General features: G+C 39.5%; 1 protein-coding gene across 1 annotated transcript in view; it reads left to right on the forward strand.

The window, feature by feature from the left end:
- BMPER (BMP binding endothelial regulator) overlaps window positions 1-26,215 on the forward strand; it is a 247,932-nt gene that overhangs the window by 136,175 nt on the left and 85,542 nt on the right. The window contains exons 9-11 of the mRNA XM_055314875.1: window positions 2,949-3,089; window positions 5,185-5,289; window positions 8,636-8,681. Coding sequence (XP_055170850.1) covers window positions 2,949-3,089; window positions 5,185-5,289; window positions 8,636-8,681 — 292 coding nt within the window. The remainder of the gene's footprint in view (window positions 1-2,948; window positions 3,090-5,184; window positions 5,290-8,635; window positions 8,682-26,215) is intronic.

Raw genomic sequence — 26,215 nt, forward strand, 5'->3', positions numbered from 1 at the left:
CAAGGCGAATTCTCTGACACACCTCTCAATAAAAATGACTTTACTCACCTTCCAGAGGAAAGAAAGGCATGGATTTACAGTTCATCACAAGGATAAACCTGATGGTTTGGGAAGAGAGTATTTATATATTGTTCATTGTACCCTTTCTTACTTGAGGTATTGCTTGCTTTTCTCAAAAGGCAAACAGAAGTCTAATGATGGGTAAAGAAAGAGTTCCACGCTCCAGAATCTTAAAGGGCTACACATCACACATTCATTGACTGTGCTTATGCAGTGATTTATTTTTAAAACCAAGATGAGAATCATCTTAATGGGAGATTTTAGGATCCTTCATTAGTGAGAGACCCCAAACATCTGTGTGACATGAATTTAGAATAATACATTTTGGTGGTGATGGTTGTAGTTTTGTTTTTAATAGCTAGAGAGGGAAAGAGAGGGGTTTTGCTTCATGTCAGCAATGAGTCAGTAGCTAGGATTAGGGTTCAGAAGTTCCTGATTACTTGAGGCATGCTTTGTTAAGTAGCATGGACTACTTCAGGGAGGTGGCTGAGTAGGGGCTGAACTGTCTGTTCCCTGGCACTGAACACTGAGTGTTTCCTAAGCCTGAGAATACTTTCCTGAGGCTCCTTCCTCTCCTTTGTGGTTTGTATTATCCTATGCTAAACATATAGCCACTTCTTCTGTTTGCCTTGGCCTCTATCCTCAGGACTTTTCTTCCTCTCCAGGAATTTCACAGGTTATAGCTTCCTCTTGAGGATACTGAACCTTTGATGGAACACATCACATCCCCAATTCTCTGAATTACAGGAAAGCCAGACTGAGAATCCATTATGCTTGCAGTGTTTTGGGTCTCATTGTTTCTTTGAGAGATGATTGGGTAGTACGTCCCAGTGCTCAAAAAAATGTAATTAATATTGTTTCTTCAAGAGGTTGTCTTTTGTCAGAGTGTGCATTCACAGTCATCTTTGGGAAATTGGATGCTTGAAGAATCAGGCCACAGTCATTTTAGAAAATCAGTATTATTTTCTATCTGCTCAGAGCTTCCCTCTTCCCTCTCCAGCATCCATCCCCATCCAGTGGCACAGCAAGTGCAGGAAATAGGACTCTGAGCGCAGTATGGTTTCAGGTATTTGCACCTTCAGGTTTGATGATTCCTCTACTTGGAGATTGTTCTTTCAATTTAATTAGCAAACTCCTTTTCATACAGAACAGCCTATGTCAGATGTTACCTCCTCTAGGGAGGCTCTTCTGACTCACTTAGGTAGGTAATTACCCCTCTTTTCTGTTACCTCTATACTTTAATAATTCTGTTTACCATGTTACATTGCAATTTATTTGTTCACATAGTTCACTCTCTCCTTTTGCTCTGTGAACTCCTTATAGACAGAAGCACATCCACCTACCTCCGTATTCTCATGACTTAAGCTACTGCCAGCCATATGTTCTAATGGGTGCTGTGTGTGTGTGTATGTGTGTGTAATAAAAGTTGGGAAATCTACTACCATGAAGTATATATTACTTGAAAGCTAGCGAGCGTCCTGTTTTCAAACTAGAAATCAAGACATGCAGTTTGGCAAAGGATTTTTCCCCCCAATTTATGAATTGACCTATAATAATTTGTATGTGCCAGAAACTGTGCCAAGTGCTTTACATCTTTCATGTAAATTGCAAAGTAACTACTCTCATCTCCATTTTGAAGATGAGGAATTTGGGGCTTAGGGAGGTGGATTTGCATAAGATAACAGACCTAATAAATGAACTGGTCTTGTCCGGTGCTAAATCCTATCTGTTATCTGGTGTGGTAAAACCTTAAAAATAAAACACAACTAATGCCATTTTTAAAAGATTATCTCATTGTCATATTAATCTTCGATGGATAAGTCAATTGGAACATAGTAGTAGATGAATACCAGAGGTAGCTCTTGAAGCCATAGGATTAACAGAGAAGCGACAGAGTTACGTAAGTTGATTTACACAACCTGTTTAAGTGAGTTCTCTCTCAGTGCTAACTAAGAGAGGGCCTGGTTTCTTTTCCTTGCACCATGAGGCGATCGCCCATCTATGTGGGACACCACCTTCCTCCAACCCTGCCTGCCACCAAGGCTCACCAGTGTTTTGCTCTTACATTCGTTCTGCCTGACAACCTACTCCAGTGAAATTGCCACTTGTTGGCTGGGAACTAAAGAAGCGCACTTTTCTTGAACTGGAGTAGGTTCGAGAAAAGTACACTTCAAGAAAAGCATACTTTTCTTCAGTGTGTTGTTGAATGAATCAGTAGGCGCAATTTAGTTGGCTATTGTGTTCAGGCAGTGCCACTTCTTTAGAAAGCAAGTCATACCTCTTAAAGTTACAGGTAAACTCATCACTCTCAGGGATTAAGTGGCCTGATTAAGGTGACTTACTTTATAGAGGAGCCCTAGAGCCCAGGTCCAGTTAGTTCTTCCGTGAATATAGAACAAACTGAGCAATTTCATCTTGAGGAAGAACATTAGCTCCTCATTTTTTCTTACTGATTAGATATCATGGCTTTATGCTAAACTACTTAAAGGTGGCAGAAAGCCCCAGAGGAGACCCAAGAGAGCAATGTTAATGAAGGATATGCAAGAGGAAGGAAGAAGGAAACTGGTTGGCCCACAGTGAGCTGGACTTTCTTGCCACACACTGGCTGGAGTAGAACCATAAGTTTCTTGAATGTTAAATTATAAACACTTGCGAGTTGGCAAGGGTATGTCACGCTTTTCAAAGCTTTGTCAACTTCTAGTCCAGACATTTAATCAACAAATGACATTTTGAAGTGAAAGAAGGATTTACTGCAATAAGTTACAGTAGGATATCTTCAGAATATATTTTAAAGCAGTTAGCTGTGGGCTGTTAAAAGGAATGCCAGGTAGGATGTTTGGTAAAGATGGAAATCACTTTTAATTTCTGGTTTGCCTTTGGGCCCCCAGGACTCCACTGTAGTATGTAAGAAGAAGTGCTCCCACCCTGGTGGCTGCGTCAGAGGGGAGGAGACCTGTTGTGAGGAGTGCCTCCTGCGAGTGCCTCCAGAAGACATCAAGGTGTGCAAGTTTGGCAACAAGATTTTCCGGGTATGTGACAAACCAAGCTCGTGGGAACTTCTATTCTCTACTGAAATGTAAAGAGCTCCAGACAAAAGACAGACCAGAGTATTCCGTATTTTGTAGACACATATGTCGTGTGTGTTATGCAAATGTAATTATTTATATTGCAATATTATATATACATATATTTAAAATCAAGTGCATGTGGGGGAGAGAAGCAACTGTTTGAAAAAAATGGTTTTCTTTGGCTTTATTTTGCTTTTCAAAGTATTTTAAGACTGAAATATTATCGCCTTTTCTGAATGTGGTGGGCCCATGATTGGGCGTAAGCTGAAGACAGTTGCCTTGGCGGTGCTATTATGGGCGCCCTTCTGACTAGGGGTAACTCATTCAGTCAGAGATCCTTAGCGTCCCTTTCTTAGATCCTGATGCTTCTGTAGCTTAATACTTTTAGAACTTTTTCATGAAGCTAAGTTTTCAAAGAGAGATTGTTCTCACTTGGAAGATGTTCAGGTGAGGATGTTGATGCCAGCACAGCTGTGGAGCGAAGGTGAGAGAGCCTTGCCCCACTGAGCCAGCAGGACTGTCTAAGGACCATCTTTTCCTCGTCAACTGCTACCCATAGTTTTCTGTTAGCATAGCTGTGCAGTGACCATGTAAACAGGTTGAAGATTGCTGTCTTTGCCCAAAGGGATTTCCATCTGGTCTGTACCTGAAGGTGCCACCTCAGGACATTCTTGAGTCTGAGGTCCTCGGAATCAAGTCAGACGTGGGAGCTCCTCATGCTGTACTTAGCCAGATTTCTTTTTATATTACAGAGTTGGAGGGGGAGTCTTGATTCCTGTGGAATCAGTGTGAAGACATGATGTGTCCTGCCCAGACGAAGGGGGTCATGTGTGTGTTATAGTTACACAGGCTCTTAGAGCCACTCATGTGTCCTTTTGACATAAAGTCATCCATTTTCCAAGCACACCTAGATGCTATAGACTCCCTTTCATGCTGGTGTTGTGTGCAAAGTGTTTTCAAGGCTCCTTGTACAAAGGTTCCTTTATGTGATGAGGCCTAAAATAATATACAGAGAGTCATCTTTGCAACACCAAGTCCTAGAAGTGTGTGCTCAGAGAATTTGGACTAGTCAGATGCCCTTTATGGTAGATTTGGTTAGGTCTTTCTCTCCTGAGGAATAAAAGGCTCTACTAGTCCTTCATATAGCTTCAAAAATGAGAAGCAAGAGGAGAAGGAGGAGTCATCATCAAAATCTGAGCTAGTTTCTCTGTTTTTAACAAAACCTGCTGCTCATATCTACAAACCCAAGAAGGAATTCATGGTTTGTTTTCGGACCCAGCTCTGGTGTGTGTAATCTACTTTTCCACAAGCCAGGCCACACATCCTTGCATGTTCTTCAGAGGAACAGGGCTTCTGTGGCTGCATATTTGGCATTTGCATACTATAAATTCAATGAGTCAAAAACTATTCCTCAAAAAGCCCTTTCTGAGCTAGAAAATGTGTTCCAAGGTGCTAGCCAGCTTCTTGGGAGGAGAGTATCAGACAGGCAGAGACACGTTATCTGAGTATGAGTTGCCTGGGCTCCACATACTTGGATGGCTTGCTGATCAGGTGCTTGCCTGGCCAGTGACTCTGGTCATAGCCTCTGTTCTTTGTACGTTCATGTCCCATGTGGTCCAGAACCATGTCACATCCGGGAGTAAACTACATCTTTTCATACACCTCAACTGCTGGTGTCTGGGACAGCTTGAACATTTCAGTTCTATCAAACAGGAAAATTAGAACTTTGCTACTGCATCAGGTATGAAGCTCATGTTTGTCCTCCAGGGTGAAGCTAAGTAAACAGTGTAGGAGGAGCAAGATACGAATGTGATTTGGTTAGATGCACACAAATTCTTTTTATATTCTGGAGAGGGAGCACACAGACACACACACACACACACACACACACCCTCCAATCGGATAGGTGGAGAGAGACACCTCAGGGTAATTTAGTCTGATGATGGATCCCTCACTCAGGGCAAGAAATGCTCTTCTTGGCAAAGAAATCCCAGCCTGTGGGACTAGCTCCCGACAGCCTCCAGCTGATAGCGGAATCCTGTGCTCTCTCCTTCAGGATGGAGAGATGTGGTCCTCTGTTAACTGCACCATCTGTGCTTGTGTGAAAGGCAAGACAGAGTGTCGAAAGAAGCAGTGCGTTCCCATCAGCAGCTGCCCGCAGGTATGTCTGGAATGCAGGTTGACTTTTTCTTTACCTGAAGGTCTTGGGAAACATCCTACGTGTGGCATGGTCTCATGCCATCTTCTGAACGCAGAATCCAGCTCCCCTGATACTTCCAGGTTCCCCGGTAGCCACATCCTCCCTTTGTAAGGCCCACTCCTTTTTTGTGCGCTTCCCGCCCAGATTCTCATCTCCCATGAAAATAGCTCTTAACCTCACACTTGTCCCAAATCTCCTATTTCTCACTGACTTTTCCCCACTTCTTTGTTTTGATGTCTCCAACTCCTGTTAGATCTGCTCTCTTACTCCTTTTACTGGGCTTTCCACTGAATGCCATAACCAGCCTTCGCACGGTTCTCTTCTCTTTCTCTCTTCTCAAATTAGAGATATCTTCCCCTGGCCATTCAAAGTAGTATGTAGTTGTTTAGTAATAAACTCCACGAGGGGTTTCTCGGGCCATCAGCACCCCTCCCCGACCCCTTTCCTGACATTTTCATACCCTAACCTGGCCTCCGTTGTAGCCCCAAATGGAAATAGTGCCCCTATGGAAATATCTCTTTTCAGAAACCCACAGTTCCAGCTCTGTGAATAAAGCCACCATTATCTTCTAAAGCATGAACTTCATTGAATTCACCTCGGCAACCTGAAACCTTTCAAGGTTTTATGCATTTTTGGGAAAGTGTCAAACCTATTCAATACCTTCCAGCAAATGAAAAAAAATATATCCATATATTCAGGACATGTCCTCTTTTTTCTCTTATAGACAGCTTTTAATTTTATTCACATCTGTTATTATTATAAACAAAAAGTTGCTGTTTTTACTTGAGTGCCAAATGAGGCACAAAAAAACAACAGCTGTTGCTATTGCACAACTGAAAGAAGGGGGGAGAAAAAAAGGAAAAAAAAAAACCCTAATTAGTCTTGCTTTAAAAAGCCTCAGACATAAAACTGAAAACCTCCTATAAAAGAAAAAAAAAAGGAGATACAATAAGTAGACTTGAACATGGTCTGCTTATAAATATTCATTGGGAAAAAAGGGATCACATCATTTATGCCAGTCCTTGGGGAACCCTCACTGCTAATGAAGTCCTGCAGCACATGTTGGTAATAATGGGCTTCCTTATTCTACAAGACAAAAACAGGATGCTGTGCCAACCTGGTGGCTCAACTAACTAGCCTCCACAGGCCGTGGTGGGGTTTTCAGCTTGACTCGAGGCTCGCCACTTGAGGCAGGGTTGATGGGTTTCATTGTCCTCTTGCTGTGGGGAGGTCAGCGTTTTTTATGTCAGCAGCATCTCGTTAGCATCTCCTCTTGGAGGACCTCCTCTGAGCCAGGAGCATCCATCTCTCCAAGTGCAGACCTCTCCCCCCGCCTCACCCCCTTCCCGGTCTTGTCAAAGCTTGTCTGGGCCTGGCTCCTGCCCCAGGGGCCACCTTTCTGTTTCTGGGCATCTTTCCAGCTGTTGCTCTGGTTCACACTTTCCTTCCTCAGGGGCCAGCACAAGGACTTTGGAAGATAACTTAGTTCTACCATGGAAATCCTGTTCAATGCTTGTTTCCCCTCCCTTGCATTGCCTTGGGAAATTTATTTTATTTTTATTTTTATTTTTATTTTTTTTTAAGAAGCAGACTATATTCCCTGCTCTATCCCTCCTGGCTGCTACTCATCTCTCTTTCCAGAAGTATGTGTGCCTTGTTGAAGAAGGGTTTTATGGTTGGATTTCCTGTCCATCCTCCCTGGCAACCCCATCCCCCCTCAGCCCTTCCCCCACCCTCACCCCAGCCCTGAAGCAAAGGAGAGCCTTTTGTGAGAAGGGCTGTGGCGGGTTCCATTGGGGACAGGGTGTTACAACACTGCCCTCTCATCATCACTGATATGTACTAAGACTTTCCCTACAGTTCCAGGACTTACCCTGTTTAATGTTGGGACTATCCCCTGAGTTGGGTGCTATTACAAGACCTTCTTCCCAGTGAGGTCACAACATGTCCAGAGTTCATAGCTTGGGAGCCTAGACTTCATAGCTTGGGCTGGATTTATTCCTCATGTGATTCAGTGAGATTACCAGCTCCACTTAGTTTAAGGAGAAGAGAGATGGCAGTTTCTGCCAAAGAACAGATGTAGGGGCTCATGTTGTCACCCTTTGTTGGGGCCTTGGTTCCAGTAGTTTGGCCTCCTTCTGACAGAGCACTTTACTGAACTCCCCTGGGGCCACCACACCATTGGCCTGGGCCCACCTTAGTTGATTTTGTCTTCAACTGTTTTTAGTCACAAGAAACAAAAGGGGGCCTCTGTGCCAAATAGAAATCGATAATCAAGCTCTAGCAATGAAAATATGTCAAAATGCCCCAAACCAGGGGATGCTGATTGAAGCTGAGTTTTATTTTTTATTTTTCTGAAGCTGAGTTTTAAATTTCATTCAAAGTTGTCATAGCCTTTAATGTGCCATTTAGGCCTGGCTGATGCAAAAATGAATCGGACGTGGTTCTGGTTCTTCAATTATCAACCAACATTTTTTAAGTCAGTATGATTTTTTTTTGAGTACCTAAATCTATTCTTTATGCAACTGACCACTAGTGGCCATTGACCACATTTCTTTTTCTCTGTGAGTCTCATTGAGTCAGAGACAAGACAATGCCATTCTCTGATATCGACCCTGAGAATATGTTTCCTCCTTCTAATGCCATGCACTAAAAAAATTAGAAGAAATGGAAAGTAGGAGTTATATTGTATTTCCAGAAAGGTAATGGAAAGTTACTCAGCATTTCAAAACCCACAGCTTCATTGGCTTTGACTACATAGCCGTGTCTTAACATGGATAGCATACCACTTTCTGAAAGAAGAAATCTGACTGAATTTGTTCTGAGGCACAGATATCGTCCATGTCCACGGGCCTGCACTCGGGATGTGATTTAGTGTTTGGGCCTCTCTGAAAAGCAAAGACAGAATGAAGGCCTTACGTGGATCAAGAGGTTGATAAACAATTCCCAGTTTTATGTGCTGTACGCTTGGTCTCCTGAGGGCTAGTTTGGATATCACTGAAAAAGTTGAATCCAGACTGTCTCCATCTTCCTCCCATGTGAGAAAAATCACACCAATGAGCCCTTTGGATATTATATTTCTCAGAGGGTAAGGACAGGAAAGTTTTCTGAATGACTTTGCCCAGCATTAGAACCTGATACTTCAAAGTTCATTTTTGCCATCATCATCACTGTCTGGACATCAAGTTCAAATACAGCTTGGACACCTTTCATTGGTTTAACTGGTATTAGGTTTAAAAAAGAGTTTTTTCTTCAGCAGACCCTGTTGCTTAACATTAAATTTGTTTTTTTTTCCCCTCTTGATTAGGGTAAAATTCTCAACAGAAAAGGATGCTGCCCTATTTGCACTGAAAGTAAGTTTATTCCTTTGGAATTTGCTATTAAGATTTGTTTCACACTTTGTAATTCAACAGGAAAAATGGTGGTATAAGTTTTTGCACATTTTGTGTCTCTTGATGTGGGCTGGGATCACCCCACTTTCCTACAGACATTGTAAATCAATTTATGATCCTCTTATAAAAGCACAGTTGAGATGTTTCCATTATAGTTTGTTGCTGATAGAAATTTAGAAGTTCAGTGTTCTGATCAGGTTTTCAGAAGGACCAGATAACTTAATATATATTTTAACTAATAGCATCTGCAGTCATAGCAGTTAGGGTGATATCCAGTAAAACAAACAATATACATAATCGGGGAGGGATTTCCCTTCTGTTGTCATAAAGCCAAACAGCTACACTTCCTCTTCCCCACCCCCATCACCTTTTCACCTGCACGTGTCCAGTCTTACTGTTAGTGAAATGAAATGAGGTCTTTAGACTGGCAATGGTTTGGCCGTCCTGTTATTTTCAAATTGAGTTTTTGAAGGTTCTCTCTAACATGGCTTAATTCTGAAAGCTGGCTGAGGCTGTACTGCTAATCACTCAGATTAGAGCATAGCAACAAGTTCAGTGTTATCCCCACGTATTGGCATATGACTAACAAATTGCCATTTTCGTGCTTTTCAAATTCATAAAGTTTTGAGACAGCTGATATTTTGTTTATTATTTATTTAATAAGCTTCGGGTATACAGCTTTATAATTAGACATCTGTATACACTACAAAGTAATCACCACAGGTCCAGTTACCGTCCATCATCATAGGGTTGACCTCCTTCATCTATTTCACACACACAGCCTCCCCCATCCCCCTCTCTTCTGGCAACCACTAGTCTGTTCTCTGTATCTTTAAGTTTGTTTTTACTTTATTTTGTTTGTTCGTTTTAGATGACCCATAGGAGTGAAATCATGTGGCATTTTTCTTACTTCATCTTACTCATTTCCCTTAGCATAGTACCCCCAAGGTCCATCCATGTTGTCACAAATGCAAGATTTCACTCTTTTGTGTAGCTGAGTAATATTCCATTATAGAAATATACCACATCTTTATCCATTCATGTATCAATAGACACTTGGGTTGTTTTTATATCTTGGCTATTTTAAATAATACTGCAATGAATATAGCAGTGCATGTATCTTTTCAAATTAGTATTTTTGGGGATCCCTGGGTGGCTCAGCGGTTTAGTGGCCGCCTTTGGCCCAGGGCGTGATCCTGGAGACCCAGGATCAAGTCCCATGTCAGGCTCCCTGCATGGAGCCTGCTTCTCCCCCTGCCTATGTCTCTGCTTCTTTCTCTGCCTCTCTCTTTCTCTCTCTCTCTGTCTCTCATGAATAAATAAATAAAATCTTTGAAAAAAACAAATTAGTGTTTTTGTATTTTTCAGATAGATACCCAGAAGTAGAATAGCTGAATCATATGGTATAATTTTTTGAGGAATCTCTATACTATTTTCCACACTGGTTGCACCAATTTACACTCCTGCCAACGGGGATGAGGGTTCCCTTTTTTCCATACCCTTTTAAAAACTTGTTATTTCTTATCTTTTTAATAATAGCCATTCTAACAGGTGTTAGGTGATACCTTATTGTGGTTTTGATTTTCATTTCCATAATAATTACTGATGTTGATCATCTTTTTATGTACCTGTTGGCCATCTGGATGTCTTCTTTAGAGAAATGTCTATTTGGAGTGACCCTTTGCCCATTTTTTAAAAAAATTGGATTGTTTCTTTTTTTGTTGAGTTGTACAAGTTCGTTATATATTTTGGATATTAACCCTTTTGAGATGTATAATGTATAAATATCTACTCTCATTCATTAGGTTGTCTTTTCATTTTGAAGACGGTTTTCTTTGTTGTACAGAAGATTTTTAGCTTGATGTAGTCTGCACTTGTTTGTTTTTTGCTTCTGTTTTCCTTGCCTTTGGAGTCAGAGTCACAAAGATGTCACTAAGACCAATGGCAATGGGCTCCTTGCCTATGTTTTCTTGTAGGAATTTTGTGGTTTTACATCTTCTATTTAACTCCATTTGAGTTAATTTTTGTGTATAGTGAAAGATAGTGACCTAGTTTCATTCTTTTGCATGTGGTTGTTCAGTTTTCCTACAATCATTTATTGAAGAGACTGTCTTTTCTCCATTGTATGTTCTCGGCTCCTTTGTCATACATTAATTGTCCATAAATGTGTGGTTTTATTTCTGGGCTTTCAGTTCTGTTCCATTAATCTGTATTCTGTTTTTGTACCAAAAAATGTGATTATGACAGCTTTGTAGGGTTTGAAATCAGGGAGTGTGATACCTACAGTTTTGTTTTTCTTTCTCAATATAGATTTGGCTATTTGGGGTCTTTTGTGGTTCCATGTAAATTTTAGTATCATTTGTTCTAGTTCTATGACAAATGTTATTGGTATTTTCATAGGGATTGTTTTGAATCTACTGACTGCTTTGGGTAGTATGGACATTTTAACACCATTAGTTCTTCCAAGGCATGAGCATGAAATATCTTTCTGTTTATTTATGTCTTCTTCAGTTTCTTTCATCAGTGTCTTTTGGTTCAGTGTACAGGTCTTTTACTTTCTTGGGTACATTTATTTCTGGATATTTTATTCTTTTTGATACAATTATAAGTGAAAATTTAAAAAATTCTAACATTCTGTTACTAGTATAGAAATGCTACAGATTTCTATATATTGATTTTGTACTCTGCAACTTTACTACATTTATTAGTTGTAATTGTTTTTCATTGGATTCTTTAGGGTTTTTTATATATATTATTTCATCTTCAAATAATGACAGTTTTTTTTTCCTTTCTGATTTCGATGACTTTTATTTCTTTTTCTGGCCTAATTTCTTTTTTTCCAATACTATGTGGTGAAAGGGGGCATTTGTATCTGGTTCCTGATCATAGAAGAAAAACTTTCAGATTTTCATGGTTGAATATGATGTTAGCTATAGGATTATCATATATATCTTAATGCTAAGGTATATTCCCTCTATATATACTTTGTTGAAAGTTTTTATTATAAATGGATGTTGAATTTTGTCAAATGTTTTTAATGCATCTATTGAGATTATATTATTTTTATCTTTAATTTTGTTAATATGATGTATCCTAATGATTGATTTGTGATTATTGAACCATCCTTGAATCCCTAGGATAAATTCTATTTGATTGGATTTGATTTGCTGGTAATTTTTTTGAGGATTTTTGCATCTATGTTTAGTAAGGATATTGGCCTGTAATTTTCTTTTTGTGGTGTCCTTAACTGTTTTTGGTATTAGGGTAATGCTAGCCTCATAACATGTATTTGAAAGCTTTTCCTCCCCTCAAATTTTTTGGAAGAATTTGAAACTAGGTATTAATTTTTTGAATGTTTGGTAGAATTCACCATTGAAGCTATCTGGTCCTGAATTTTTGTTTGTTGGGAGGTTTTCAATTATTGTTTCAATTTTCTTATTAGTAATTCATCTACTCAGATTTTCTATTTCTTCCTGCTTCAGTGTTAGAAGACTATATGTTCCTAAGAACTTATATATTTCTTCTAGGATGTCTAAAAGCTTGTTGGCATATAATTGATCATCATATTGCCTTATTCTCTGAGATCAATTGTTACTTCTCCTCTTTCATTTATAGTTTTATTTCTTTGAGTCTCCTTTCTTTTCTTTTTTTTTTTCTTGACTAGTTTAGCTAGGGGTTTGCCAATTTTTTCAAAGAACCAGTTCTTAATTTCATTGATTGTTCTTATTGCCTTTTTAATCTTGATTTCATTTATTTCCACTGTGATCTTTATTATTTCCTTCCTTCTACCAATTTGTTAACTCCATTAGGTGTAAAGTTAGATGGATTATTTGGGATTTTTCATGTTTCTTGTGGTAGGTCTGTATTGCTGTGAACTTCCCTCTTAGAACCACTTTGGCTGCATTCCATAGATTTTGGTAGCTGCATTTCTTGTTTTCATTGTCTCTAGGTTTTTTTAATTTTTAATTTTTCTTTGATTTCTTTGATGACCATTTGGCTGTTTAGTAGCATGTTGTTTAGTCTTCACGTTTTTGTATTTCCCTTTTTTTTCTCATTTTTTCTTATAATTTCAAACCATTGTGGTTTGAAAAGATGCTTGATATGATTTCAATTTTCTTGAGTTTATTGAGACTTTTGTGGCCCAACATGTGATCTAACCTGGAGAATGTTCCATGTGCACTTGAGAAGAATGTGTATTTTGCTAGTTTTGGATGGTATGTTCTGCATACATCTATTAGGTTCATTGGGTCTAATGTGTTGTTTAAGGCTACTGTTTCCTTATGGATTTTTTTTGTCAGAATGATCTGTCCATTGCTGAGAAGAGGATATTAAAGTCTTCTGCTGTTATTATATTACTTTCAGTTTCTCCCTTTAGATTTGTTAATATTTGCTTTATGTACTTTGGTGCTCTTATGTTGGGTGCATGTATATTAAATTAATAAATCATTTAATATAAATAAACCTTATAATTAACATAAAAATGTAATGTCTTCTCTATAGATTGACACTTTTATTGTTATGTAATGACTTTCTTTGCATTTTATCATAGTCTTTGTTATAAAGCCTATTTTGCGGGCATCTTGGGGGCTTGGTCAGTTAGGCATCTGATTCTTGATTTTGGCTCAGGTCATGATCTCAGGGTTGTGAGTCAAGCCCCATGTGGGGCTCTGCACTCAGCACAGAGTCTACTTGTCCTTCCCCCCTTGCTCCTCCCTCTGCTCACATGTTCTATTTCTCTCTCTCAAATAAATATAAATAAAATCTTTAAAAAAATAAAGTCTGTTTTGTCTGATATGAGTATAGCTAGTTCAGCTTTTTTTTTTTTCATTTCTGTTTGCATGGGATATCTTATTCTATTCCTGCTCTTTCAGTTTGTGTGTGTCCTTAATTCTGAAGTGAGTTTCTTGTAATCTCTTTTAGGCAGATAGCTTTCTGAAGTGTTTCATCAAAAGAGGAATATTAGTAATGTCATTGTCAAATTAGTTCCATTGTATAAGCAGGATTAACAAAGCCATGAAATCTATTAGAAAGTATTTTATGAACTAGTTAGCCTTCAAGAAGTGGGCTCTGATGATGGTTGAAAGCAGCCTTCATATAGGAACAAGTTTTTTCATTCCACATATTTAAAATCAGATAGATAAAAGTTATCTTGGTTTTGTTTTTTGGATAATAGATAAATGTGAGATGTAATAAATATATTTATTAAATAGTAATATAATATATTAATATATTATATTTAATAAATATATTATATCTCACTATTTTTTGAGACAGAGCTATTAAATAATTGTACATTATAGGCTGGATAAAAATGTTGATTGAATTAATGAAAATTAAATCACAGATTTAATAAAATAATTTTTCTTTAAAGAGAATGCTATATATAAAATAACTCAAAGGAAGCGAACCAAGTATGACTTAATAGAGCCCAGCAGTTAGTGCAGAAAGAAGAATTACCTATGATTAACATAGCAGTTGATTTCAAATGGTATATAAATTATTACATTTAATCATCCTTCCCGAGACTCTCTGAGGAAACTTTGTTCATGGATAGTTCGGAGGCTACCTCCAGCTTCATTCCTTTCTGGGTGAGCAGAGTAGAGTTTAAATTGATGAGATTTTCCTCTCTATCCATGTCAGTGAAGATGTTTGCATTTCTCTAGAAAGTATTTCCTGATTGAAGCAGACACAGAGTTCAAATGAACTCCCAGGATTTTCTAGCTAACTGTTTCAATTTGCACGAACACAGGTTATATCTGCTAATCACAGTGCTGTTAGGCAGGATCACTGCTTATTAATTTAATAAAAATGTATGACCAGTCTTGTGCAGAAACAGCCCAAATCTTGAATTATCTGACTTTATGTCAAAAGAATGAAGGAGATGATTATTGAGATAGTGGAGAGAAAAGTTACATTTCATAATTAGTTTATCCACTATGAGCTTTTCCATATCTAGAATAATGGTGGCTTATCAGAAAAAAGAGAGAAAGAAAAGAAATAGAAGGATGGGCATGACAAAATCAAAGCAAGTTTTTAACCAGTCATATTAAATATTGTATCTGTAAAACATGGGAATGAGCCTGACTTCTGTCACTAAGAGAAGCAGTTGGCAAGGGAGAAAATCATACAGCTGTTAGGGTACCAGGGAGACCATTGACTCTGTGCACCTGCATCCAGCAGGTCAGTGCGGGAAGAGCCCAGGCATGTGGTTCTTTGTCCAAATCTACATGATATCATCAGATGGCTATTTCTCAATTTCCTTTGGTGTTCTTTCCATCTGTTTACTCTCACTTGCTCTCCAGCAGTTCGTCCATCAATGCTGTAAAACACATTCTATTGGCAAGGTTTATTTATTCAGACTGAGTTAAGAGATGGGATGACTTTCAATTTTTTTAAGCAATGCCCAGATTTTCCTAACACATCAGGTAGACTTATTCTGATGTCCTTTAGCTATGGCCTAAAGATCTCCTATTTTGAAATTCCTTTGGTATTATTTGTAGGATCCAGAGTGAACTCTTGGGCTCATTTTTTTCTACTCTATCAATTACAAAAGCTCTTTTGACACACAGGTTTCTAGAATATGAAGGCTGAAGTACAAACTAAGGCTAGTGTTTTCTAAACTAGAAAAGTTTTTTTATATCTTATTCAAACAAAATCACACATACCCATACACACTCATTAGTTGCTGCTGAATTTCAACCTCAGCATTCTATAATTTGATTAGATAATTCTTTGTCATGGGCTATGTCCTGCACATTGTGTGATGTTTGGCAGCATCTCTGATCTCTGCCAACTAGAGGCCAGTATCACTTCTCTCCAGGAGATTATGGCAATCAGCAGTGTCTACAGACACTGTTTGCCATATTGCCAAATGTCTCTTGGCACCCCTTCCCCAGGGCAAATGGTTGAGAACCATTCGTACTCTTCTAACAGGAGTAACAGCATGGCTGAATGCAGAAATAAACACCTGTTGTACTAGGCAGTAACTTAGCCTCAAAACACAATGAGTAGAAGAAGTAGGAGACCAAAGCTGGTGTAAAAAATGGCAGACCAGAAGCTTTTAGATTTAATTGGGTGTGTTTCTATTTCATTGCTTAGCCCTGCAAAAAATGATAAAGGCATAATTAATCTTGACTGATTAAAAGTCAACATCTTTGCTTTAGTTGCTAGGAAGCTTGAAATAAATTCGTAGCTCACCTCTAATGGCAGGCAGTTTTTGAGTAATAAGCTTATTCCCGACTTCATCATATATATCTACCTTTATGTGCTTTGAATTATTTAGTATGTGTGCCTGTCAGCTTATGCCCAATCTTTTTTGGAAGGAGGCAAGAATAAATATTTAAATAATGCATATAGTTTTATACACAAATGAAAAGGATTGGTTATACAGCTTCAAATACTGTAAAACTTATTTCGATTATCTGTTGTTGTTAAATGAGCATCACGTTATTCTAGCAGAGGTGACATAATTGTCTGTTTCTAAAATCCTATATAATTACTGCCTTGTTGACTGGGCTAGTCTGTCTTGGTAGTATTTGGAGAGCTTGCAGACCTCTGTAAAGAACAGCAAAGAGGAAACTTGAAGTAAATGGGTAGCACATTTCTACAGGCCTCTCTTTGCAATAGTCCGTTATAGTGGTAGTTTACAATTCAGTAGGTAACAAGCAACAATTGAGGCTCAAACTTGTACTCTCCATAGTAAGGCCATCTTCGTGGGGTTGATCTGCATGGGCAATTATGATTCTATCAAAAGCGACACCAAAAAAGTCATCTTAAAATCAGACCTGAAGGAAGAATGAAAAGCATTGTTGTCTTTTAATAACATGGACATTCTCTCTTTCTCTTTGTCCAAATGAAAAGAATTAAATTTGGTTTGGGTGATTTATTTAAAATAAAATATTTGAAGTAAGCTAAACAAACTTTATAAAGCTTTCATGCAAATGCTGTTTCTTGCCAAAGTAAGAGCTATAGCCTAGAGCAGATCCCACTCTGCCTGGGCTGGGTGTCACAAGGCTGCGAGTTGGGTGCCAAGAAGGCCACTGTCTGTTGTGCATGTAGCACTTGGTTTAAGTAAAATATTATCTTACTGTGAGTTGCCAAGCGGTCGGTGAAATCTCAACCTAACCACCCAGCAGAGAGACCTGAATCAGATAAATTCTTTGCTGGCTGAATGTCTATTTTCAGACATGGAAATAATACTTAGTGGCAAAGTTTTCACTGATAAGAGCGGGGTGTGTGTGTTTGTGTGTGTGTGTGTGTGTGTGTCTGTGTAGAGAGAGAGGGAGGGAGGGAGAGACAGAGACATGTTGACCACGAGAGAAAATTCAATCTCTTCACCATGTCCAAGACCAGAGGCAATGAAAGGCAGCACAAATGTGGATGCCCAAACCCAGACCCCGTAGACTCATTAAACTGCGCCTGTAGCTACATCAGCCCTAACCATCAGAGTCCCAACTCAAAACAAAAGTTCACGATTACATAACACAGAGGCGGGTAGGGTATACGAGCACAGATGTGCATTTAATTGAAATAACCTCAGCTACACGTCCCACAAGTAACAGGAAATATCAGATTTCAGCAACTCAGGGTGCAAGGAGGCTCACAGTTGCCAGGTGACTTTTTAAACCCCCCCAGGGTTAGTTTCCAGCTGTGCACAGCGTTGGTGTGCCTGCTTCCCAAGAGGACCCTTGCCTGCTGCATGCACCCATCACGGGTGCTGTAGAATTGCCCTGGCTGGCTTGGGCACATCTCACTTAACGCCCTGGGCCTGTCTACAGGTATCTCTAATTAAAGAGTGGCTGTAGTTCATTTCCCAGAGTTAGGACTAGGGGTGGTGGAAGGGGAGGAGGGTGGGGGGTGGGGGTGAATGGGTGACGGGCACTGTGGGGGACACTTGACGGGATGAGCACTGGGTGTTATTCTGTATGTTGGTAAATTGAACACCAATAAAAATTAATTTATTTTTTTTAATTTTTTTTTATTTACTTATGATAGTCACAGAGAGAGAGAGAGAGAGAGAGAGAGAGGCAGAGACACAGGCAGAGGGAGAAGCAGGCTCCATGCACCGGGAGCCCGATGTGGGATTCGATCCCGGGTCTCCAGGATCACGCCCCGAGCCAAAGGCAGGCGCCAAACCGCTGCGCCACCCAGGGATCCCTAAAAATTAATTTATTAAAAAAAAATAAAGAGTGGCTGTAGGAGGGAGAATACAACAACAGTTTAACAAAACTGTGACCTTGGGGCCCATTTTATGAGCAATCTCCACTGACAGAGGTTCTGCAAATTAGTAATTCTGTGTTTGAGCGAGGTTTCTGGCCCCCGGGACTGTAAGTAACTCCAGGTCCCTTAACACCAAGGGTCTGTCCTTAACTCAGGAAAGCAAGGAAATTTGAAACCGGAGCTCAAGATGCTTGTAGAATAAGAATTTGCGGTGTTGACTTTAGCCCTGCCAAGGAGGTGTTAAGCTAAGTGGCCACTGAAGTTTCTGCTTGAGCATCTGGAGGTCGGTTTGTCACTGCTCCTGAGGCCCAACCAGCAGACAGAGGTGGCAAATAAAACCCAACTGTGTTGCACGAGTGGCTAGGAAATCCCACCCCAGCAGCACTGGAAGGGGTGTGAGGATACGAATTTGTTTGCTGTTTGATATGCTGTTCTGTTCCAGGGGGTACTGTTGCTTCAAATTTTCTGGCTGTGGGTTGGTGCAAAGCTGAAAGAGGAGCTTGAGGGTATTAGGGGTCATCTTTTATCCAACACCTATTGTGGTTCCTACAGGGCATTAGTACTGCTCAAGTTCTGACAGTTTTATTTTATTTTATTATTTATTTTTTTTTAAGTTCTGACAGTTTAGTTAACAGTCATCATCTTCACCGACATCATCATCATCAAATAACAATAATGGCAAGAAATGCAACAGGAGCAGCAGCTAATATTTTTTTAGCATCTGCTGTGTCTAAGCACTGTTGTGGACTATCTCATTTGATCTTATTTGTTTGATCCTCATGGCCATCTTAGAGTCAAATAATGTTGTGAGCTCCTCAGCTGACGAACTGAGGCTTAGTGGTTAAGAGACATGCCCAACGTAAGTGTGGAGCTTGAATTTGTACAAGGAAATCTGGCCCCAGGACTGGCCGGAAGGTCTACCATTGGCTTCCTCATCATCTGGTTCAGGTGAACGACCAGCTGTGGTCAGGAAGGGAAGAAAAGGTCCTAGAGGGCTTTCTAAAGGTAGGGATTAGAGATTGGAGAAGGATGTTAGTAGAAATTTCCAATTTGAGAGCATTTCCCTCCATCCCACCCTGGAGGAAATGCCCTCTCAAGTGCCCAGGCTTTCGTCTACCTGGTGCTACCTCCACCTCTCCTCAGGTGCAGAGCAGTGCTGGATGGTATGGTCTGTGCTCGCTGACAAACGAAACTGGCTTGGTTTTCCATGGCCACTCATTTTTTTTCCAGATGTTTTTTCCCTTTCTGGCAACTTAGGGGTGAGATATTTTCAGTGCCAAGGTGAAGACGTCTCCAGATTTTCTTATGTACAGTTTTAAAATACATACAGTTTTAAACTTGATATAACTGTGTAGAATTTCTACCAGGAGTGAAAAAGAAGAGCAGAGTTGCTCTGTCACTCAAACTCACCACTATTTCAGCATGATGGGATTGTATAAATGAATGAACCTTAATTTTGAGGTCAACCTTTTCACTTCTCAGGTGAACAAACTGAGGCTCTTCATAGTATTAACTGGAAGAGCTGGATGAGGACCTGCTCTTTTTTTTTTTTTTTTAAACCTTCTAGTCCAGTATTTGGTCTAACACATCATATGACCTCCCTGGATCTTTGTTTGGGAAAGCATTCTTAATATAAATGCACCACTGTTAAGTCATTCAGTTAAAAGTTACTTTCTCTCATTCAAGTACTGACCAGGTTCAATCCTGCTTAACTTCTGAGATTAGATGAAATTAGATTAGATTGAGGGTGGAATGGCCAAGTTGTCTAATTTTGAAAAAATATGTTTTGAACAAAAGGAGATATATAAATTCATTACTAGACATCTGATACATTTAGTCAAGGCTGCCATCTTGAATTTTAAGAAAGATGCCCATACCCAGTTTTGACTGAAAAAAAAAAAAACTGAAAACTGGTGACCTAAACCCCTTAGCAGTGGTAAACCTAAAATACAGTAAAGTGACCAAACAGACAATACAGACCCCAGACTCTCAAACCAATACTACATTTTATAGAAAATACTGTATAATAAATTGCACATTACTGAATGGAAAGCTGAGGCAGATTTATTCCTCTATGGAGGTCACCTCTACTATTAGCAAGATAAGAACAACAGAAGTTGTTACTTCTGTTGCCACTAAAATTGCTCCTATTGGGCAGCTCCAGTGGCTCAGCGGTTTAGCACCGCCTTCGACTCAGGGCATGATCCTGGAGTCCTGGGATCGAGTCCCGTTTCGGGCTGCCTGCATGGAGCCTGCTTCTTCCTCTGCCTGTGTCTCTGCCTATCCCCCTCTGTATCTCTCATTAATAAAAAAAAAAAATAAAATCTTTAAAATAAATAAAAAAATAAAATTGCTTCTATTGCCAGCAAATATTTATTGAATGAAAATCCATGTCAGTCTGTGCTGTGTTAAACATTCTCCAGGTATCCTGACATCTAATCGTTGCAACGATCCATTAAATAGAAGCTCCATTTTACAAATGAGAGATCTGAGGGTCTGAGCAATTAAATAGGGTGAGGGCAGCTGATTCCCTGCTCCATGAGACTCCAAAGCCAACATTTTTAAAAAGTGTTGTTCTCCATGGACTACATTTTTATTCATTTCAGAAGTTTGCCTCCAAACATATATGAAGCTTGCCAATTTCTCTTTCTTCTGCATGACTAGAGAGCCCTTGTATGTGCTCACCTTTTAAAAACTTATCTACATGTGTGAGGTCACTTCACCCCCTGTCTCTTGGGTTACAATACTTGAGTTCTAGCCTTCCTGGGAGTTTGGAGAAATGACTCATTAGCTTCACAATGCAGTTCCCTTTGATGTGAAGTTTTAATTTATGAACATTCTTCTTATCACAGTCCCGCCTTGGTTAGTACTCCACCCCCAGCCACTGTTCCACTCCTCTGCTCTGCCCTTCCACATTTGTCCTGAGAACACGTATGTCTTCTTTTGTTTTTGACCTTTTCATCCCGCGAGCTCATAGCTCTGACTCCCACAGTACCCTGTCTGTGTAGTTCTCTCTCATGCTGCTTTCTGAGGACCTTAATATGACTTCTTGACAAGATGCTAATACAGTGGATCTCAGCTTTTTAAGATTTTTTGGAGGCCATGTCCTTCTTTCAAAGTACTGCTTTTGAATTTTATTAACAGTTGCTACCTTTGATTCTCCTAATTGTCAGGGTTGGGAGTTGGATGGAGGAATGAGTGGTTGTTTCCAGCCCCTATCTGTTGACTGAGTTCTGGCATCCCTGTTACCCCAGCTGCACAGGTTTGGGGCCTTAATGTTATTTCTCATGCTCTTGGCATTTCTCTCCCATGTTGCGAATCAGTCATCAAGTCAGCTTGATTGTCTCTTTGTATTGTTTTTCTAATAAATAATTTCCTTCCCATTTCCATGGCAGCCAGAGCTTCATCCTATTGCCTGCAACTGACCTTGGTCTTTTCTCCTTCATCTCTTCCTGCGTGCCACTGGCCTTCGCAAGAGCATACGCCAGCTGCCTTCACTGTCTCTTGCAGTTTCTTAAAGTTTGTTTTATAAAATGCTAGTGCTGAGGAAGAGTAATGAATAATATTTTCAAAACATGGCTCTATGATTAAATACTTGAGGGAAATGCCAGGTCAAATATGTTTCTTTGCTGCAGAATTTGCAGAGCCCTTTATATGCCAATGCACAGGGTAAACTTTCAGGAGGGTGATGGAGTATGGAGTGCCTCCTGAACTAATTTGAGCCACAGAGATTTTTTTTTTTTAATTTCTACTTATTTTGGCAGAGCAACAGGCAGGATTGATGTTTCATAGGAAACACATTAAGGAATGTTTGTTCTTTGGAATATATTTAACCTTCTCAGGCTGGCAATACATCCCAGGCCAATTTATTTAGACAGTTTGGGTATCTCCCATATTCCGAAGTAACTCCCCACTCTGGTCAGATAGGTCTCTTGCTCTTCTTGTGCAAGCTGCCACATGACTTGATTAGCATTCTTTTTTTTGCCCAAAAGGCTTACTCCATGCTAGCCCCGAATCTACATTTTATGTTATCTTTTATAGATGGACTCAACTCATGTTGTCTTTTCAACAAATCTATGTTTTATATGTACGTTACAATCTTAGCGCTATTTTAGCCAACAGGGGATGTCTATTTGCTGGATTTGTGTAACATAATTATAAAACTAATGATAACTATTCTCTGAGCATCTCTTATATTCTCAGACTTTTGCAATGCGATCTTTATTTTTATAACCAACCTGCAAGGTAGTTGTTCTTAGGCTCATGTTACAGGTGAGTAGACTGATATTGGTAGTCTGTGCATGATTTTGTAGTCATTAAGTGGCAAGACTAGGATTCAAATCCAGGACTGTCTTCAAAGCAACATACTTGAAGTTTGCAAAGCTCTAACGTGGCTCTAAAGTTGGAAGCTGAGTTAACTTAGAGATGTGAAGCCCGCCTCTTCAGCTCAGGTGCATAGCTCTCTTAAGTGATAAATAAGAATTTCTGGTTTATAGACAGCAGATATATTAAGATCAGAGCTTGGACAGCAGGAGTGGCAAAAATGCATTTTCTATAACAAGTTTGGTTGAGTGTCTGGTATTCTGGAAGGTGCCCTAGAGGAAATGGATTAAAAACTGGTACAGTCTCTGAGTTTAGGAACTTGAAATGTAGTTGGGGATATGAAATATAAACATACCAAATAAGAGAGCCATATGATATAGCTTATAATTAACTTCTAGGTAGTGTTCTTAAATGGAAGGTGATGGATTCCTTGGTCAGTCTTGGGACAGATGGCCATGATCCTATACATTTGATTGGATAGATTCACTTGTGTATATTTGGGAGGAATAGTGCCTACATATTTTTTTCAGATTCCCAAAGAGTTCTGTGATTCTAGCTAGTTAACAACAGCTGTGTGTCGGGATGCTGCGGTCCAGGGTTATCAGTGGAAGCATCCAGTGATAATGAGGAAGGCACTGGCCTCAGAGCCATAGAGACTAGGTTGGACTTTGTCTTTACTGCTATGGGCTATGTGACCATTGTCAACATGGCCACCTCCCTGAACGCACTGGTCAGGAATTAGGGTAATGATATACAATGTGCAGAGAAGTAGTGAGGATTAAGGGAGATAGGGAAAATGTGGAAAGAATCTGGTGCCTGGCATAAAGTAGTCACTTTAGATGAGGCTCCTTGGCTCATGGTGAGTCACTTTAGATGAGGCTCCTTGGCTCATGGTGAGTCACTTTAGATGAGGCTCCTTGGCTATTTATTGCTAAATTTATTAATTTCCTATTGCTGCTGTAGCAAATTGCTATAAGCTTCATGACTTGAAACAACACACCTTGTTCTGAAGGTCAGAAGTCTGAAATGATTCTGAATGGGCCAAAATGAAGGTATCAGCGGGGCTGTGGTTCTTCTGGAGCCTCTGGGGGAGAATCTGTGTTTTATTTTTTTGTTTTGTTTTGTTTTCCACCTTTTTCAGCACCTAGAGGCCACCCACATTTTTTGGCTTGAGGCCCCTTTCTATTTTCAAAGCCAGCAATGGCAAGTTGAGTCCACCTGTTGCTGTGTCCCTGTGAGACTCATTTTTCCTGTCTTTCTCTTTCACTTTTGAGGACCCTTGAGATAACATTTGTCCTTCCTGGATTATCCAGGAAAATCTCCTCGTCTCCAGGTCAGCTGCTTAGCAACCTTGATTTCATCTGTAGCTTTAATTTCTTTTTTCTTAATTTCTTTTTCTGAGAACATTCATTACTGTCTAATTAGTTAACTGATTAAGTAAAATCCTGTTGATAACATGCTGTATGCTAGTCACTACCCATCTATTTTAGTGAGTTCAGTGTGGGCAGTTTATTTTTTCTACGAAAAGGTATCCTTTAACTAATTAACCGATTCGTTCAACAAATATTTATGGATACCTAATATGTATGATAGCAGGCATTGCTGTGAGTAATGTGGAGATGAATCCATGTAATATATATGTATATACCTCCAATTTACAAGGCAGTGTGCCAGGCACTGAGAACAAAGTTTACATATAAGGATTTTAAAACCTGGTTTAGGAGTTAAGGACACATTCTAACTATATGCTAGGGAAAAAACTGAATAATCATAAGCCTGTGACGGGTTTTGTGAAGATATTTTTAACCCTTAAACTGAAAAAAATAAATCACGTGTCAATAGGGTAGAGCATTTGAAATAAAGACTGGCCCAGATCATCTGAGCTATGTAGTCAGTTTTGCCTTTGGGGTTTTGAGGAAAGAGAAATTACTTTGGCTAAGGCATTGGGGAAGGTCCTATGGGGAGTTAGCATTTGCCCCAGGAAGTGAAGGATCCATGTACTGGGAACCATAAGTGTGAGATAGGTGCATGCTCCTGTAGGAGCACAGGGGAGATGTAGGGTAGCCCTGGGCTCAGGTGGGAGGCCCTAGGAAGTCTGCTATGATTTTGAGGTTGGATTTATTTTAGATTAGATCTTGAAGGTAGGGACTGCTTTCTTTGCTCCTCCGTTTGAAGTTGGCGAGTATATGGAAAGTATGTGAAAAGACATTTACACCCTTAATGGTAACCCTACTCAACTCTTACGAAAGATGTGTGTTAGTTTCAGATCCCACTCAACTTTTTCAAAATCCATTTTCATGTGTAGATTTGTAAGTCTATCTGGCGAATTACAGATTGGTGGAAAGAGAACCACTACCCTCTTCCTGCCCCCCCTCCCTCCACCCTACCCGTTCACACAATAAAGTTAGATTAAGGTTTTACCTAAGAAGGCAAGGAGGCAAAATCTTCTAGGTATCCAGGTGCCACTTAGTGGCGCATCTGTTGGCCCTCAGGTCCTGTGGGTGAGGAACACCTCTGTGTCAGGAATACCTCTGGGTGAGGCCGGAACCTCTGGCATGGAGACGTTCAGTCCTTGCTGGGGCACTCACAGCCTTTTTATGTCAGACGCTTACATCATGTTCAGGAGGAGCCTAGACCAATGGCATAAGGGCCTGTGTTAAGGGCAAAGTTTTGAATCCCAGCTTTTCCTTGTTCTTTACTCAAACTTGGCACATCATTGCGAATTTTACCCACTTGGGTTTCCCTGCATGGCACAACGATCCAGAGTCCCACCGGGCCTGTTTCCCTGCAATTTGTGTTGACAGGAGTTTAAAGCCATTTTTTTTTTTATTTGATAGACTTTTTTTTGTGTGTGATTAGGGTATTTCTGGAAATGTGCTGATCTGCGTGGTATTGTGGTAGCATGAGTAGGAGAGACTGTCCTCTTTGCAGAAGTAAAAGATGGAGGATGACAGTCATTGTCTATGTTTTCAAAGTGATTTTAATGATGGGGGAAATCTTGTGACATGTCAAGTGAAGAGGAAATAAAATTTCATGTACAGGATAATCTTGGCCATAGTCAAGATTAAAATACACACACATACACACACATATGCACACAAATTCAGCCCAAAATTGTAAACAGTGGTTATTTCTTGGTCAGTGAACCATGAACAATACTTTTTTTCTTCTGTTTTTGTTTGGCTGTGTTTGGGGGGTGGGGGTTTGGAGGCCTTTCGATTTCTTTTATTTTCTTTATAATATGGAGTTGTATAATTTCCCCTTAATTTTCTTTGACGGATGTTTTGGGAATAATCACTGCTCTCAGAAGGAAGGCATTTCATTAGAATAAATATACTTGTGGCAGAAATACATATACCTGATGAGGTTAAGAGAAAAATATTGGAATTAGGTTTTTAGAAGCAGCCTGACTCTTTTAATTCTCATAGTGATCTTATTAAAGTATGTAACATCAAAGCACTGGTTTAATCCAGTATTTTTCATTTTTTAAGACAAATATTCATATTACAAAAGTATACCTAATCACTGTAAATAGTGAAACGTAATGTAAATAATAAGGTAAATACACATAAACAAGAAAGAGGAAAATACATGTCACACATAATTCCATTACTTAAGAGAAAAAATACTACTCTTAATATTTGGGTTTATATACTTATAATGTTTTTTTTTATGCTAAGACATTGTGTACACATAAGTAAAACAAACCAAACCAAAAATGGCATTTGATGATTTGATTTAAAGGACCAGGAAAAAACGTACTACTACGTGTAAATTGGAATTTTTCCCTCTATCCTTTGACTTACACATATTCAAAGTTAGTTATGGAATGGTCCATTGGTCTAGCTCCGACTATCATTCCAAACTTTCCAGGAGAGTGTAACCCGACATCTGGACATTTTGGACTGCAGCTTATTTCACTGGGTCTGCTGGGGACAAAACACACACACACA

This window comes from Nyctereutes procyonoides, unplaced genomic scaffold (assembly GCF_905146905.1).
Source record: "Nyctereutes procyonoides isolate TBG_1078 unplaced genomic scaffold, NYPRO_anot_genome, whole genome shotgun sequence".
NCBI classification, from domain to species: domain Eukaryota; kingdom Metazoa; phylum Chordata; class Mammalia; order Carnivora; family Canidae; genus Nyctereutes; species Nyctereutes procyonoides.